Source organism: Dunckerocampus dactyliophorus, chromosome 3 (assembly GCF_027744805.1).
Source record: "Dunckerocampus dactyliophorus isolate RoL2022-P2 chromosome 3, RoL_Ddac_1.1, whole genome shotgun sequence".
Classification (NCBI taxonomy): domain Eukaryota; kingdom Metazoa; phylum Chordata; class Actinopteri; order Syngnathiformes; family Syngnathidae; genus Dunckerocampus; species Dunckerocampus dactyliophorus.
The window spans coordinates 5,639,056-5,656,112 of NC_072821.1; the positions used below are offsets into that span (position 1 = coordinate 5,639,056).

At 40.5% G+C, this 17,057-nt stretch overlaps 1 protein-coding gene and 1 non-coding gene across 4 annotated transcripts; one reads left to right on the plus strand and one right to left on the minus strand.

Moving 5' to 3' along the window:
• Window positions 1-284: 284 nt before the first annotated feature.
• Window positions 285-5,323, minus strand: LOC129178713 (homeodomain-interacting protein kinase 1-like). 3 transcript variants are annotated; one of them, XM_054771199.1, is made up of 8 exons: window positions 4,152-5,323; window positions 3,897-4,088; window positions 3,353-3,507; window positions 2,552-2,675; window positions 1,525-1,635; window positions 1,336-1,422; window positions 811-1,004; window positions 285-602 (listed from the first exon to the last, which is right to left on the minus strand). In XM_054771199.1, the coding sequence occupies exons 1-8, from the start codon at window positions 4,464-4,466 to the stop codon at window positions 419-421; spliced, it is 1,362 nt and encodes a 453-aa protein (XP_054627174.1). In that variant the 5' UTR covers window positions 4,467-5,323; the 3' UTR covers window positions 285-418. The 3 variants fall into 3 exon arrangements, 2 of the variants coding, with proteins under 2 accessions (XP_054627174.1, XP_054627173.1); XM_054771198.1 differs by having other exon boundaries at window positions 3,353-3,534; XR_008569832.1 differs by lacking the exon at window positions 285-602 and adding an exon at window positions 1,079-1,243 and having other exon boundaries at window positions 881-1,004; window positions 3,353-3,534.
• Window positions 5,324-8,905: 3,582 nt separating this feature from the next.
• On the plus strand, window positions 8,906-8,977 carry trnaq-uug (transfer RNA glutamine (anticodon UUG)). The gene has a single exon. It is a non-coding gene; the product is annotated as a tRNA-Gln (tRNA).
• The last annotated feature ends 8,080 nt before the right edge of the window (window positions 8,978-17,057 follow it).

A 17,057-nucleotide genomic window follows, 5' to 3' on the forward strand; every position in this document is an offset into this window, starting at 1 on the left:
CACACTACTTATGGCCTTCAAGGTAAGAGCGACGCACATCCTGCAATAGTGATAATAAAATAAGGGTGTCTTCAAAACATACCTCAAATGAATAAAACAATTGCAATTTACCCACAAGCACGGATACGATCGTTTGTTGAGTATTCTGTAGCAATGAAACGTTAGAAAAATACTGAGAAAAATTGTCCAATGATGTATTGCATCAATAAATGTAAGGATTTTTGCATTTACTTAACAGTCATTTTATTCACTGACATAAGTAAACACACAATCTATGGTGATAAAATAAGCGTAAAAAGAAAAAAAAAACCTGAACTTTAAAAAATTAAAACGGAAAAAACGTAATTTAATAAAAAATAAAAAATGGATTTCATAGGCCCCTAGTCACCACATGCTGTTCATCCCTGGCCTTACGGTGTCAACTTGGGTCCGACCGCTCTTCTTGGGCCATGATTTCGTACGGTTCTGGTGAGGCTGGGCTACAGCACGGCTCGTCGTCGTGTGGCTCGCCTAATGCGGATGAGTTGAACCCTTTCCCGCTGAAGGACTGCAGCGTGGTCTTGTTGGAGCAGACGGACATGATGTGAAAGCAGGACTGCACGCTGCAACACAGATGGACGTTTATGAGTGTCGGCTGTTGAATACAATTTTGACAACATGGATATTGTATATTGTAGCCTGCCTGAGCCTACTGGGTGCAAAGACCATTGACGTTTTGTTGATTTTATCCACTAGAGCCATTGCACCACCTTGACCGCAGCTATTGCATGCACTGGTGAAACACTGCATTAAAGAGCGGTATTGACTTACTGAGAGCTGGTGTCTTTAAGTGGGTCCAAGTGGCTCATGCTGCTGAAGTCATGCTCCAGCACCTGGTGAGGCGTCATACGTTGGGAGGCATCGAGCTGCAGCATCCCCTTCAGCAGGTCTACGAACTTCTGCACGTCGGCCGTCTTGGCAGCTTTGTTTGCAATGTGCCTGGTGTTTAAGATGCCGGGCTGGAACTGGATCAAAAGGCAATTAAAAACTGGAAGACTGTTATTGACCCGAATATGAAATGACCCCTCTTTTCCAATACCCATTTTTTGATAAAAGATAAATTGAATCCAAAACATGACACTTTTCCCCTGTGTGCCTTGTTTCGCTGCTGTATCTATCCAGGTCACTGAGTGACATGAAGAAAGGCTCTGACTCGCTTGGGAAGAAGTCGTTTGGCGCCACTTGATGCTTTGCATGGATAAATCTCCAGACCCCAAATATAAGAGTTAAGGAAAAATAGTGTCTTATATCGGGATCAATACAGTGAGTATTAAAAGTTTTAGAGTGAGTGCTTACATGCAAAAGGCGATCAAGCGAGCGGAACTTAAATCGTCTGGTCTCTTTGGGGACCAAACTTGTCTCTTTCTGGTACTGGTCTGGTGTCTGAATGAAGCGATAAGGCTGCAGTTAGCCATGGATAACATTTTAACTGCTATTTCTTTTCCTTGTGGTTTTTAGACGATAAAATCGTAGTGAGGAACGCACCTTTAGCTTCCAGGCAAAGTTGCGTTCCATCTGGAAAAAGCAGCTCGTCTGTAGTCCCGCTTCTAGGACGTTATCTGGAGGCTGACCTTGAGTCTCCACAATGAACCTGATCTGCAAAAGAAAAACACCTCGTGAGCAAGTTATGTACCACTAACATGCAAAACAATTAGCAAGAGAGTGAAACCAAATGTAAATTAAGCTAAAATGTTCAAAACTAAAATGCAAAACTCCCAAGTCACGCCAGACCTCAGCTTAGTCAACAAGCCATTAACCACACGCTTTTTCTTTGGCTTTTAGTTTATTTTTGGTGAAAAAGGACCGTCTCAAGGGGTGCAATTCAACGAAGTCAAGACTCCATGACCACATGCATCGCAACCTGTTATCAACGTTTAAGCAGTGTTTTTATTGTTTTGTGAGGCTACTTGCTTTCAAATGATAGCTTTTTCACTCATCATTGAAGACGATGTTCTGCCAATTTAGCACTTTCAATTTGTTAGCTTCACTCTTGTCACAATTTCTCAAAAATATATTAATAAATCATGTTGTTTCGTGTTTGAATACGGTGCTCATTTCGGCAAATCTGAAATTGTTTGCCTACAAGCATTTTCAAGCGGCTGCATGAGCTAAAATACAAATACAGTGTATAAGGCATTCAAAGACGCTGTGACAATATGCAGTATACGCTGGCCACTAGGTGTCAGTAACGGTGAATCACACACGCGCCAGACGTGGTCGCCGGAACAACAGGCTTTTACTCAGTTTCGAATTGTAACAATAATCCCTAACATGAGCTACTGTTGCAACTGTAACCCACGCCAAGCTTAAACTCAACTATGAACCCCCGGCATCACGTCCTCTCTGACCTTCTTTACATTTATACGTCAGTTAAAAACGGGAAGACCTTAGACCTTAAAATTACTTGTAGCAGTTAATTTATTGGTGTTGATGCAAAAAAAACGATTACGTCTATTTATTCCATCATTTCTCATGGGAAAATGTGGAAAAAGATAAATGTATACTTACTTACCATGTCGTATTCACTTTTGCCAGGGTAGAGCAGAGTGCCTGTGTATAAAAAAGCTGCGATGCAGCCTACGGACCAGATGTCTATCGCTTCTGTGAAGGGGGCACCCAGCAGGACCTCTGGAGACCTGGAGGGAGAAGATCAATAGTCATTCTAACATTTTTTGTGAAGACTACATTTATGTTGAGACAGTGGAATATCTCACATTGTGACCACCTATGCAATACAATAGCTTAGCTTATTTAGCTTATTAAACATTGCAGTACCATGTCTATAAAGCTGATAACAGCTTTTGGAATGGGTATCAATACATTGTTCCACTGACCTATTGGTTATACCAGGGATGCCAAAAGTGCGGCCCGAAAGCCATTTGCAGCACACAGCTTGTTTTTTTTTTTTTTATTTATTGACCGATGGGGCATATCACATTATCAAAATAAAATTAACTTACTACAAGTTACAAATGAAAATTTAGGCCATCATTAAAAAAAAAAAAAAAGTTTTCCACCGAGGGCCAAATACGAAATATTTAAAATTAAAGAATAGGTAATCTTTTATTTTATAAAAAAACAAATCGATTAGAGGCCATATTTAAAGAAAAAACAAACAACTTTGTGTTATAGATAAATATTTTTTTTTGTTTTTTTTTCTTTATTTAACCCGAGTGTGTCCTTTATATATTTTTTGTGTGGCCAAAATCGTAATTTGAAATGCAAGTTTATGAGTTTAACATGTTCTGGGCCAAAGAAAATGAAGTTCCTGTCTGCAAATGGCTCCCGGGGCCGCACTGAGGTAGCGACTCACCGATACGGGAGCGTCTGAATGAGCGAGCCCTGTTTGGCGGTGGACACCTGAGCAGCCAGGCCAAAGTCGATGACTTTAAGCTTGTAGGGCTGCTGCACATGGTTGACCAGCATCACGTTCTCCAGCTTGAGGTCTGCGTGAATCATCTGAGAAGCCTTCAGATGGTTCAGAGTGTCAGCTAACTGGAGTCACAAAATAAAAAAAACAAAAAAACATCCATCCATATTGTATACCACTTGTTCTTATTAGAGTCACAGGTGAGCTGGAGCCTATCCCAGATGACTTGGTACACCCTGGACCAGTTGCCAGACAATCACAGGTCACATATAGACAAAGCTGTCACACGCACATTCACTTGGACAATTTGGAATCTGCAGTTTGTAGCGTACGCATGTTTTCAGGATGTGGGAGTAAGGCGGGGTACCCAGAGAAAATCCGCACATGCAAACTTCAGAGATTCAAACGATCTCCACACTGAGGCCGTTACACTGCCCATTAAAAACATTTTCAAAAAATTGACTTGTGTTGATGAAGGGGAGTGTACCTGATACACAATTGGCCGGATCTCCTTCAGCTGTAGAGGTCTGAAATTCCGTTCTTTAATTAAGTCATAGAGACTTTTGTCCAGAAGCTCAAATTCAATGCAAACATGGCCGGTGATGCTGAAGATGCTGTTCCATTGCACGAGGTGGCATTTGTCAGCATCCATCTTTTTGATCTTAAGGAGGGCCAGAATCTGCAAAGATTGTTTCTATTAGATTATATTTTGAATCATTATAAATAATTGGATGTCTTTTACCTCATATATGGCACGTTTGGCTGAAGTACCGTGGTTCTTGATGGTCTTGACCGCCACCGTCTTGTTGTCAGTAGTCTTCCTGCATTTGACAACATTACCGAAGGCACCTCGGCCCAGAACTGACAGCACGTCGTAGCCGGATGATTTGGAGTGAATTCGGGCTCCGGGAGAAAACTGATTGTCCTCGGAGCCAGAGGAGTCCATCCTTGGGGGGACCGGGTGGTGGTGGTCCGACTGTGCGCCCGGCTCTTCTGACGAGGACATGGACGCCCCAGTCAACTCACCTCGGAGCTTCTCCACCCGCAGAAGACGCATTCTAATAAATACACCGTGGGTGTACCTTTATCTTTCAGGTGCTTTATGACACCATGGTTCGTACCGCCACGTATTATAATCGTAACGGACACGGGAACAAGATGTGTCCAGCAGGGTCCTCAAAGTCTTCCACCCTACTCCCCGCTGTCCGTCCACCTGTGCGCGCATGACGCATCACTCGCATCACCGGGCTTCTCCTTTACCGACTGTCTGTGACGAACCCAGAGAGTAAGTGTTTTGAAAGTTACACGTACCGTGGGTTGTCTCTTTTTTGACAAGTAATCCACGAATTTACGCAACAATGGCGTTAAGTCTATGAGGCCCGGGTCCTCTTTAATAACGCCTCCCTATCGCTTTAATTGAGTTAGCATGTTGCTAGTATGCACACGCTAGCTAGCACGTAAACAGGCCTTACTTGATTTAAATCGCGAAAAAAAATAAGACCAAAATATATACTAACTACTGTTTGTATAAATTACAGACCGTCAGTGGCGTCCTTACCTGCGCTAACTCACCACTTTATGGCGTCATTACTGTGTCACAGGAGCTATGATTAAGATACAACGACGTGTGTGACGTCACGACTTTGGTACCAATTTATTAAACACAAATGACAGTCAAACCTCAACTAACTTTACATCAAGTGTTTACTGGAAATACAAAAATGTCCAAACAGTATATGTACCCATATGTAAAAGAAATTGAAAAAACGTATTTTAAAAAAATGTAACTTTCAGTCACCTTCAGTTTGCGTTTCATATATTTGTCTTCAAAGTGGCCACTTTTGCATTTTTTTCATACAAGATAATAACATAAATTTCATAAGAATCATGTGAAATGTGTGTGGTATATGAAGAAATCAGATGTCAACATACAGTATGTTCCATACATGATTCATATATATATTTTAAGTAATCTATAACTATAGTAACTATAAAAATAATATGAAACGTGTATTGGATGCTAGGTTGGCATGTGATTTCCATAGTGGCCACTTTCAAGAGTAAAACATGTAAGCCTTATATGACGCACAATATATGAAATACAGTGATGAAAGTTAGCATTTTTTGAATATGTTTTTTCTATTTATTTTCCGTATGATTAAGGCAATGAACATGAACAAGTTTTTTTAAAAATACCTGCTGGTGCCATCCAAGTGGTGTGCTGGTGGCGAGCCAAACTATCCATAGAGCTGGCTCTTTGAAGCGCATGGGTCTGTAAAACATACCTGTCGATATTGCAATTGGAAAATAAGGGAAATTTAAACCAATCCAGGGTGCATAACAGCTGGGATAGGCTCCCAGCACACCCGCAAACACAGTGGGGACATGCGATACCGAAAATGGATGGATGGATGAGAAATGTACCCCCAGCTCAACCAAGCTCCAGTACCGCTTACATTTTAAGACAAATGTACAAGAAACCTAAAATCACCACAAGTTAAGCACATACGAACTATAATTTGATGTTTACAATCTGATTGGCCTACCTATGGCAACACTGAAATGCTGTCAACATCCTTGCATTAACCCAAATGAAAACACAAAAAGGTATGATATACAGTAAACGGCAGTTGTCCTCAAACATGACCCAAATAATGAAACCACTTAGTCTCACAGAAAAGTGCTAATTTATGCAATACGTCCTCTGCAAGTGGCTGTTTCACGCTTTGGGAACAAGTGGATGGGGATTCAAACACAGCGGGTTAGATTTTTTTTTTTTTTTTTATTATACTATCGGCCCAAATTCTGGCCTTTGTACAAATGTAATTGAGGACCCCTGGTATTCAGTGTTGCTGGGTGGCATGCAACGTCACGTCCGCTTGCAGTCGTCACGGGCTCAAGCAGAGTAGTGAGACGTCAGTTGGTACGAGATGCAGTTAGCTTATTGCTCTACAATGAAAATTTCTGGTAAAAACGTTGCCTCTTTTCATGTACATTTCCTGGTTAGCATAAAATACGTGGCGCGTCTTGTCATGTTATTAATACTCTCCGTGAGTCCAGCTGTGGTTGTAACGTATTTTTATCACAAACCGTCCCTGTTAGTAGCCTATTAGCATGGAAACCGGAACTATGCCACAAGTCTGTGATATTCAAAATAACCCACAATGGAGCCAGAGAAAGTTGCGAGAAGATGAGAAACACTATTGAATTCAAAAAGGTTGTGTTGTGGATCTCTCCTTCCATCTTTGTCAACAATCAAGTCTTCATTCAAGGTAAAAAATTACATAAAAATGTTCATTTATCCCTTTCATTGGTCATTTATATGCATTGAAATGGTAAAACTATATGGGTCAGTCTCCTGAAAGGGGTAAGGTAAGGCAAGGCAAGTTTATAGAGCACAATTCATACACAAGGTGCTTTACAGAAAAGTGCTTTACAGAGTGCTTTACAGAAAAGGAGGGTAAAATCACTTCATAAATCATTCTAAAATCATTACATAAAATTCCATGAATTATTCCAGAACAAAACAAAAAAAAGAAGAGTGCAGATAAAATACTTCAGTTGTGAAATGCACAGTGGAATAGAAGTGTTTTCAGCTTGGATTTGAACATTGCCAAAGTTGAGGATTGTGGCACATCTTCTGGAAGACTTCCAGATTTTGGCAGCGTAAAACAGAAACGCAGCCTCACCGTGTTTAGTCTTAGCTCTGGGCACCCGCAGGAGATCACTTCCTGAGCTTCTCAGAGCTCGAGATGGTTTATGTGGCGCTAACATGTCAGAGATGTACTTTGGCGCAAGACCAAGAAGAGACTTGTACACAAGCAGAGCTGTTTTAATGTCCATTCTCTGAGTGACAGGAAGCCAGTGCAGAGACCTGAGTACTGGGCTAATATGGTCATATTTCCTGTTTCTGGTCAAGACTCGAGCAGCAGCATTTTGGATGTACTGTTTTATACTGTTTTATGTTTTATAGCTTGTTTAATGAGCCCGATGAGAAGGCCGTTACAGTAGTGTAGCCTGCTGGAGACAAAGGCATGGATTAGTCTCTCTCACACTGGCTTAGACACTATTCCCTTGATTTTGGAAATGTTTTTTAGGTGGTAAAAAGCTGATGATGTTATTGATTTAATGTGGCTGTTAAAGTTCAGATCCGACTCCATTATTTCCCAGAGATTTCTAACCTGATGATTAGGTTTTAGAGAAAAAGCCTCAAGGTGACTGATACAGTAACAGCTTCGCTTTGTTTCTGTGGGCCAAAGACAATGATTTCAGTTTCGTTGGAGTTTATCTGAAGAAAGTTGTTTTGCATCCACACACTGATCTGTTTGACGCAGTGACAAAGTAAATCTGCAGGACCATGTTCACCGGCCGTCAGTGACACGTAGATCTGAGTGTCGTCTGCATAGTTAGGACACATTTCAGCTGCGTATTAGCTGGCCTAAAGGAAGCATGTACGGAATGAACAATAGGGTCCCAGGATTGACCCCTGGGGAACACCACAGGTCATAGCCATTTCATCTCAGACACAGTTACCAATTCCAACAAAGTACTTCCAAAAATTTGAAGTCATTTTCTAACAAATTTGCATATTAACAAGCTGCATAGAAAATGAATTAATGAAATCTTGTATATAACATGTAATGCCACATTTCTGATTTTGAATCCGTGTCACTTTCGTTATTGTCTGAATGTTGACGAAAAACCGGAGATACAACTTGCAAATACTCTGACGTTCCTATCATGTGTCAAGGCAGCGGTCAGCTCATTTGCATATAGTCTTTTTTTTAAATTCAATTTTAGTTACATTGTGTGTGGACTACGTTGGCGGAGTTTGGTCAAAGTACATGTTTTGGATGCAGCAAAATGCGTTTGGTGCACAATGAGGTGTTGTACTTTGGAAATCACAACAGCTGAAACGTAAAATCCACCATTTTGTATCATTTATTTCATTGCGCAAACAGGCTGAAATTGACATCAGATCGTAGAAAGTATTTGACCTTGTTTCCCCTGTTTCATCAGTGTGTTTGCTGTATTTTTATATGGTTAGAGCTTCACTCACTCGCTTCACTTCACTCCTTTTAACCCCTGCACTAATGTCATTTGGGGTCTGTTTTTTTTGTTTTTTGTTTTTTTTCCTGTTGGAGCATGATTTCATCAGGGCACTGGGCTGAGTGGCCTGTCACCACAAGGCTAAGTGTATTTATTGATTTATTGCTTGATTTTATTTATTGTCTTATTGTCTATATGGCTTGTGCAGCACTTTGGTCAACCCTGGTTGTTTTTAAATGTGCTATACATATGTAAAGCTCAAGATGAATCCTGGCTGGTGCTGATAGCCAGACCCGCATAACATTGTAAAATGAGAATACGAAAGCTGTTTTTATTTGCAGAAAAAAGGTGATCAAACAAAGAAGACATTTCTTTTGAAGTGTTGCAGGGAAAAAGTTGTCATGGGAGAAGTTTAGCCATTGTCAGTAGTACCCTTTCATGGCAAGTGGTTCCATGGTGTAATGGTGAGCATACTGGACTTTGAATCCAGTGATCTGAGTTCAAGTCTCGGTGGAACTTGCTTTTGCTTGTTTAACATTTACTTGGGAAGATTTAAGGCTGAATCCTATCACCACTACTTTAATTTACTGTACCTTGCCATTAGAAGTTGGCATATTCAGTGTCCAGAACTGGAATTACAGGCCAGGAGTAAACTCTGGACCGAATGTATTGGCTGTTCCACAATGGACCATTGCTGCGCCAACATGGAAACCAAAGCTCCTCAGGCCAGCTTGTTTTATGGTGTAATGGTTAACACTTTGGAATCTGAATCCAACTATGTGAATTCAAATATTGGTGGATCCTACTTTCTGCGTTGTAAGTTTACGTGAATGCAACAGAGTTATCTGTGAATAGGTGCCTGATCTCCGGATTGCAGTGTGTCAAGCTGGTGTAAAATGTGAAACATAAGAAACATGAACCAAACCATTGTGCTTGGTGGAAACAGGGCCAACCTTTCGAGGACCTTGAAGGTGGCAAGGTGATGTGTAAACAAATCACAGTTCGTTATTATTTGGGTAGAAGAGAACCACTGAAGTTTTTATCATATGAGACTTGGATCAGTGCATAAAGTTGGAGGTGTGGCTGTGCTTTGGAAGCTGCAAGTCTACCCTTAGGCTCAGTCAGAGAACATTGGATGTATTGAGTATTTCTTCCGGCTTGTGGGAGACACTGGATGGAGGGTGTTGAGTTTGGGTGATCTCACTCTGTCGGTTATCATGAGAAACTGCTCCCACAAAATATATGCTGTAAAGTACTATTTTATAAACTTCTAATCGAAATTTTAAAACCAGCTGAAAAATTCCAAGAATTTACAATGTGCACTGTTGGATCTATTTTTTTAAGGTTTAAAAAAGGTTAACGGTTTTAAGTAGAGCTTCATAATGCTAAAAGAAGAAATGGGAGTGAGACCAAAAATGTTGAGTAAGCAATTTATTGCAAACAACCGATAAACTGAAATAGGTTGTTCATCAGCTGACCAAAAGCTTAAGACCACAGCCGTTAAAAGACAAAATCTTGACAAAAATGCAGACTCAATGTCATTTTCTGTCAGGTATTCACACTGTCATGATGTCTTGATGGCAAAGGCAAAAAAAGCTTTCTCTATCTGCACACGGTGGGATTGTTGAGCTGCATCAAGCAAGGCCTCCCACAGCAACCCATTGCTGCTAAGGTTGGACGCAGTAAGAGTCATTTTAAACCTCTCAAAAGATCCTGAGGGTTATGGAGCAAAAAAGTCAAGTGGTAGACCCAAAAAATTTCACCCGCCCTAAGCCAGAGTATCCAATTGGCTGACACGGTGCCAATTGAAGGTTGTTAATGGTGCCGAGTGCAGTCCAATAACCACCAGACGGCATCTGCGAGAGAAGGGTTTGAAGAACAAAAACACGTCTTCAACAATATTGCCTTTTTGGAATTTGCACGAGAGCACCAAACATAGACATTGAAAGGTAGAAGAAAGTGGCTATGTGGAAATGTTGCAGGGGACATCCCTCACGCCTGACGGCCCTCGTCTGTGTGGTAATGACTGGGTTTTTCAACAAGACAACGCTGCAGTTGAAAATGCCTGCCTGACAGAGGACATCTTCCAGAGGAATAACGTCACTCTTAGGCCATCCTTTGTGTTCCCCTGATCTAAATCCAGTTGAGAACATTTGGGGATGGATAGCAAGGGAAGTTTACAAAAATGGACATCTGTTCCAATCAGTGGACGTCTTCGATGAAGCCATCTTCACCACCTGGAGCAACATTCCCACAAGCCTTCTGGAAACACTGGCATCAAGGATGCTGGAACAAATTTTTGAGGTGATTAACAAGAATGGCACAGCTACTCATTACTGAGTCCTTCTTTGAAAATTCAATTTCTATTTTCGGAGGGTTGTTTCAGTCATTTTTTAGCTATGGTCTTAAATTGTTGATCAGCTGATGAACAGCCTATTTCAGTTTAATGGTTGTTTGCAATCAGTTGCTCAATCAAAACAATTTTTGTCTCACTCCCACCCATCCATCCATTTTCTATGCCGCTTGTCCTCACGAGGGTCAGGAGCCTGTTCCAGCAGACTTTGAGCGAGAGGCAGGGTACACCCTGGACAGGTCGTTGTCTCACTTCCATTTCTTCTTTTTACATTTTGAAGCTCCACTTAGAACCCCCTTAAGATCCAACAGTGCAAAATGTAAATTCTTACAATTTTTCAACTGGTCTTAAAATTTTGATCAGGAGTTTATTGTCAGGTCATGACACAGGTGGCTTTGTAGACATAAGATGAGTTATACGCTGTCAGAACGACACATTCAATCTTCTCAGCACAAGTGAATGACTAACTTCATTGCAGTCCTGGGTTTTCTCAGGCCAGTCTGAATGAAAAAGAACTGCAGACTGATAGGGGAGAATGAAATCTGCACCCTGGGCTGCTTTATCTCCAATAGGTGTGCTTTAAAGGCCCTAAAATGGATCCAATTACGAAGAGGGCTTTTTTTCGGAACTGTGTGTAATTGTGTAACCCTCATTTTCTTGGCACGGGCCCGGGCGGGGGGGGCTCCGACAGAGGCCTGTCATCTCCCCTAAGCCTCCTCTCTCTTCAGGCACGACGCTGAAATGAGATCTGGTCTTAGCTGCAGAATTGCCAAAAGTAATGCAATGGATACCGAAAGAACAAAATCACCTTCTTACAGAAAAATCCCTCCAAAAAGGGACTTGAGCTGCTCTATCTCCGCTGGCCTCTAAGCTGACGCGATAAAGTTAAGAGGTCTTTGTGATGTTTACTAACGTCCACCTCCTGCACATGAGAGGACATCAAAAAATGATCATTTGACAGCGCATTGAGTCTTCAATGGCTTTTGTATCATTTCCTTATAACTGGAAGAGATATATCGCATACATAGTTTTGCGCAATCATTTGTCATCGTTTGCTATGTTTTTAGTAGCGTAAGTGTTAGTTGAATAAATACAGCAGACTGCTGTGTATTTGATGACATTAGTCTGGTATAACCCCCCACCCTGTGTGTCCCACAACTCGTAAGAATCAGCAGCAACCTCTGGCATGGCGCTCTAATAGCTCATAAATGTTTTATCACGGCACATGATAGTGTAATGACATCTGGCTGTTCTGGCTTCCTCGTCTATCGCCAGTTATTACACAGGGACATTCAGGAGGTGCGAAAACGAGGCGCCTGTTATCCCTCGACAGTCAGGAAGACATCAATAATAGTAAACTGTGGTTTCATTTGAAATGAACGGTGCGTCAGTGCTGTTTTTTTTTTTGTTTCAAGGGCTAATCTTGACTATATCGAAGAAGCTAGATTTGGCTAGCATGAGCTAATGAGTATTGCATTAGGGAGAAGTAGTGCAATGCCTGTTCATATCCAGCAGATGGTGCTGCATTGAAAAAGTCTCTTTACTATACGTATGCAAAATAAATCAAATTCGTTTTTGAATATATTTTCTACGCAGGTTTCTGTGTCGCCGTGTTTCTAACCTTTTTTTTCTCCCCGGCCTGTGCGTTTTTATTTTTTTTCTATATGGCTTAATGGCACAAATACCATGCCCCACACATTCTGTCTAACAACCTTGTCATGTGCTCTTTGTTGTTTGGTCGTGTAGCTAGATAAAACATGTGAAAGTTATGCTATGGTATGGTTAATGTATTTCGACCATGCATACAGGTTACATTGGATCACTTCACATTTAAGTTTCTAAGTTCACGATTGACTACTTGATCTTATGGAGAATTGGTGCCGTAATTGCTCTAATCGTCCGATTAATGGGTCAGGCCCTAGCAAAAATAAAATGTACAAACTGTTCACAAATAGATGCAGATGCATAACAAAAACATAGTGGCTGGAAACATTATGGCAAATTTCCGTAAAACTTTGGCTTTGACAGCCATAAATCGCAGAAGAAAATAACTGAATATTAATGATCATGCACCCTGCAAGACAGGTCCCACTGAGTCCAATTGCCAACGTTGCACGGTAATGTCACATGAATGATGCAAAAACGTCCTGGCATTTTAGGGCATTTTTTTGCCAGCTGAAAACCGTTCCTCTCCAACAACAGTGGTAAAAAAGAAAACGTCTATTTTTCTTTATATAGTGTCATACATGTATACAATAACTCAATTATTTGACCGCCTTGCCTGCATTTGCATGGTGTAATGACACTCGTGCCACTGTTTTACATAGCAGTACCCACACAGTGAAAAGTGTCAGCTGTGCAAAAAGAGCCACTGTAAACAAACATAATGCATTTAGATAGCTGTAGGTGTGATTCATGTTAGGTCTAAATAGCATGTGGCTTAATCCTAAAACGTGACTTCATGATGATTGGAAGGTTTGCGGAGACCTTGAAGAGCAAGCATGGAATTAATCTTCCGCTGACACATTTCGTCACTCCTCTCTATGGTTGGCTCGGAGCCATTTTACAACATTTTAATGACACTTTGATAGCTCACAAGAAGACTACACCGGGCTGGGCTGAACCATTTTTAGCTCACGTGCTTAACACACCGATTTATCTCATTTATTTCTCTTCTAAAGTCTTTTGTGGTAATGTGACACCTCACTTCTGGTGACACTTTAGTATTCACTGCTGTCCTGTTTGCGTTATATGCTGTCTGATTTAGCGATGTCATATTTTTGTGTCGTTTTAACCTTGTCATGTAAAAATGCGCCACAGAGGTGTCGTGTAAGCAATGCGTGAAACGACATTCCAGAAGAATAGTTTATCTCTGTGCATATGTTACTTTGTTATAATCTGAAGATAAAGACCAATTGCTGACTCTGTTGCGTCACGTTTTAAACCGTTTGCCCTCGTGATACGTATTTTTTCTCATAATATTTGTTTTTTCTTAAAAATTTAGGACTTTATTCTGGAAATCTCTGATCATTTTAATACTATGTCGTAACTTATGTGACAAAAAAAGCTCTATGCCGCTTATCCTCACTAGGGTCGCGGGTATGCTGGAGCCATCCCCCGCTTGGGGATGGCACATTCACACATTCACACACTCACATTCATACCTATGGACAATTTAGAGTCACCAGTTAACCTAACATGCATGTTTTGAGAGTGTGGGAGGAAGCCGTAGTACCCAGAGAAAACCCCAGCACGCACGGGGAGAACATGCAAACTCCACACAGAGATGCCCAACGGAGATTTGAACCCAGATCTTTCAGATCTCCTGACTGTGTGGCCAACACGCTAACCGCTAGGCCACAATGCGAGCCCAAGCTGTAAATTTACCAGAAAAAAAGTCATAATATTACAACTTTTTTTTCCTCGTAAATTTACAACTGTAACATAAAGTTCTGACTTTTATTCTTGGAAATTTACGACTTTATTCCCAAAATCTAATAAAAAAAAAAAAAAATTATGTGGCCCTCATACTCCTAATCTCTTAATGAAATGAAAATTAAAAATGTTTAAAACAAAAATATACCACCAAGACCTTCGGCTAGCATATAAAAGGTAATATTACGACTTTTCTTCTCTTAAATTTACGACTTTATTCTCTTTATAATGTCGCCCTAATACTCTGTCGTACACCATCCCTTAATGAAATTAAAATTAAAAATGGTTAAAACAAAAACATAACAACACCACCATCAGCTAGCATATAAAAGGTAATATTAGGACTTTTAATCTCGTAAATTTACGACTTTTTTTCTCATAAATGTATGCCCTTTTTCCACGTAAATTTATTCTTGTAAATTTACGACTTTATTTTGGAAATCTTCGTTGTTTTCTTTCTTTTTTATGTGGCCCTCATACGTAAAACTAATAAAAACATGCACAATATCCATGCAAATGAATACAAAAACACACACGTCTCTTATGTTACCATAACATTTAAGAATGTTTAAGCTGCTGCAAACTTCAGAATGTGCAACTACAGGAACCAATAATCACACCACTGTTTCATCAGACTATTAAACTATAAGCGTATTTTTATATCAAATAATTTAATTTATCGTCTCTCTTCACTCACATACAAATTGTGATTGTACCATGTGATTATGTGACTGTATCGTGATATTATGGGGAGTATGGGATAAATATCAGTATAATATGGCATCGCGAGTTACTCTCTTACCTTCAAGAATTCATTCTTGAGAGAACATGATGACATGGGTACCTACATTTTTGAACTTCCAACTTTGACCAGTGGATGGTGCCGCATTGCCTGATTGACAATTTGAAATGGAAGTGACCCCAATCTGTCTTCCAAATACGACATTTTGCCTTAGTTTCTAGCACGTCCATGGACGCCCATTCAAGAGAGGATGATTGCGGGGGAATCATAATAAAAGCTAGAAACACAATAGGAGGGATGGGGGGGTGTTCTATACAGTCTCACTGCTTGGCCCTCAATTACCCTTGTGCTTTCAACAGCATTCACGTGGCACTGGGAGCGCGCGCAGGGGAATTTGCCGTTCAAGAGACATTGATTAATTATGCCACACACAATTAGCCCATCAAATTGAGTGTGTCCTTCTCCACCGTGGAAAGGTGATGTCAGAATTTTATGGGGCATTAAATAGCACTCCTTGTGTTGTCTTTGAGATCCGCAGAGAGCCAGAGAAACATGGCAGCATGATTTTGTATGAGCGACGAGGCCAACAGATTCTTTTGGACTCGTGTCGCCGCTGATAGCCATCGGTATTTCTCCTCTCAGCGGGGGTCCGTGGCCCGCCTGGATTGTGTGTGACATCTCAGTGATTGAGAGGACAAAAAAGACAAATTAAGACTGCATATAGCCTCTATCGCTAGCTCCAATTCCCCATGCAAACTGTCACGTAGCACTATGCTTCAGGAGTTGTTTTATACTCATTCTGTACTGACATGTTGGCCATGTCCACAAGTGCATGGATATTTGAAGAACCCCACAAGTGGACTCGTCGAAACTTTCACTGCGATACACAAAATGGTGACAATGCGGCAAAGCATGCACCCCGACTGTGTTGTCTTTGCTGTATTTTTGTATCACCACGGAATATGGTACACACCTTTAGGTTGACTGACAGGCACATGTCTGTATAATTTGAGCATGAGTGTTTGAAAAACATGGCCGCTATCAAGCAAAACATCGCTGCAAGGACACGGGTGGGACTTGCCAACTAATTGTCCATAAGACCTTGACCATTTGTGTAATGATTATAAAACTTTGAGGATGTCTCGGCCTGTCACGATAGCACATTTTGCTGGACAATAACATTATTGGCGATAAACGATATGATTGTCAACATTAGTTTGAGACCATTTTTTATTAATGGAATTATGGCGTAATAATGCAAGTACACCGTATCAAAAGCAATATACTTTAATTTCTCAAGAGTATTTAACATTGCAATTGAAATGTCAAGAGCTTTTAAATGAAATACATTTAAAAAAACAACATAATACATTTTAAAAAAGGCAAAAAAAAAAGAAAATAAAATGGACTCACAGTCTCTTTTTTTTTTTTTTAAAGCAAAATCGCTTTTAAATAAAAATCAACCAAAAACAGTAAAAATGTATCATTGGGAATTATTCCTTAAAAGAATACTACAATTTCTTTGGAATTCTGCCCACAAACTTTCTCTTTCCTGCACGTTCTAATGAGAGAAAGACAGCTTAAAAAACAGCTAGCATGTGGGAGCTAACAATGCACGTAAGTATTAGCCCACATTCCTTGTTTTGTTTATACACGGCTAGATGGACTGTGTTGTGATATCCTATGCTATGTGCTCTGCTTCATGTATCAGAATCAATATCATGGTGACTTACTCAATGGACAGCTGTCCATCTGGTCAGGCCTGGTCTGGGGCGTCTTTTCCAGATTATTTTGGTTTCTATCCCTGTGGGGTTGTTAGCACTAACGACTCTTTGATGTGATGCAGTATCTTGGAGCAACGTCTTCCTCGCTATACACACGAAGCCTTTCCAACAGCAGAGGCGCTGTTGATTCAGTGTCAAATACTGCCGAAAAAGAGAACATGATGACAGCTATGGCCGGAATGACATTTCAGTCGGGCAGCATTAAATGTTCTAATATTAAACTGGCATTGAAACAGGAGTTAAGAACATCATTTTTCCATTTGTTTAAAGATATGTGACATAATA

Excerpts from the sequence above, each read along its gene's own strand:
- LOC129178713 (XM_054771198.1), bottom strand. The coding sequence starts at position 4,466 with ATGCGTCTTCTGCGGGTGGAGAAGCTCCGAGGTGAGTTGACTGGGGCG. Across the intron at positions 3,535-3,896 it reads TCCGGCCAATTGTGTATCAG|TTAGCTGACACTCTGAACCA; the intron begins GTACACTCCCCT and ends TTGTGACTCCAG. Across the intron at positions 1,636-2,551 it reads GCAAAAGTGAATACGACATG|ATCAGGTTCATTGTGGAGAC; the intron begins GTAAGTAAGTAT and ends TTTCTTTTGCAG.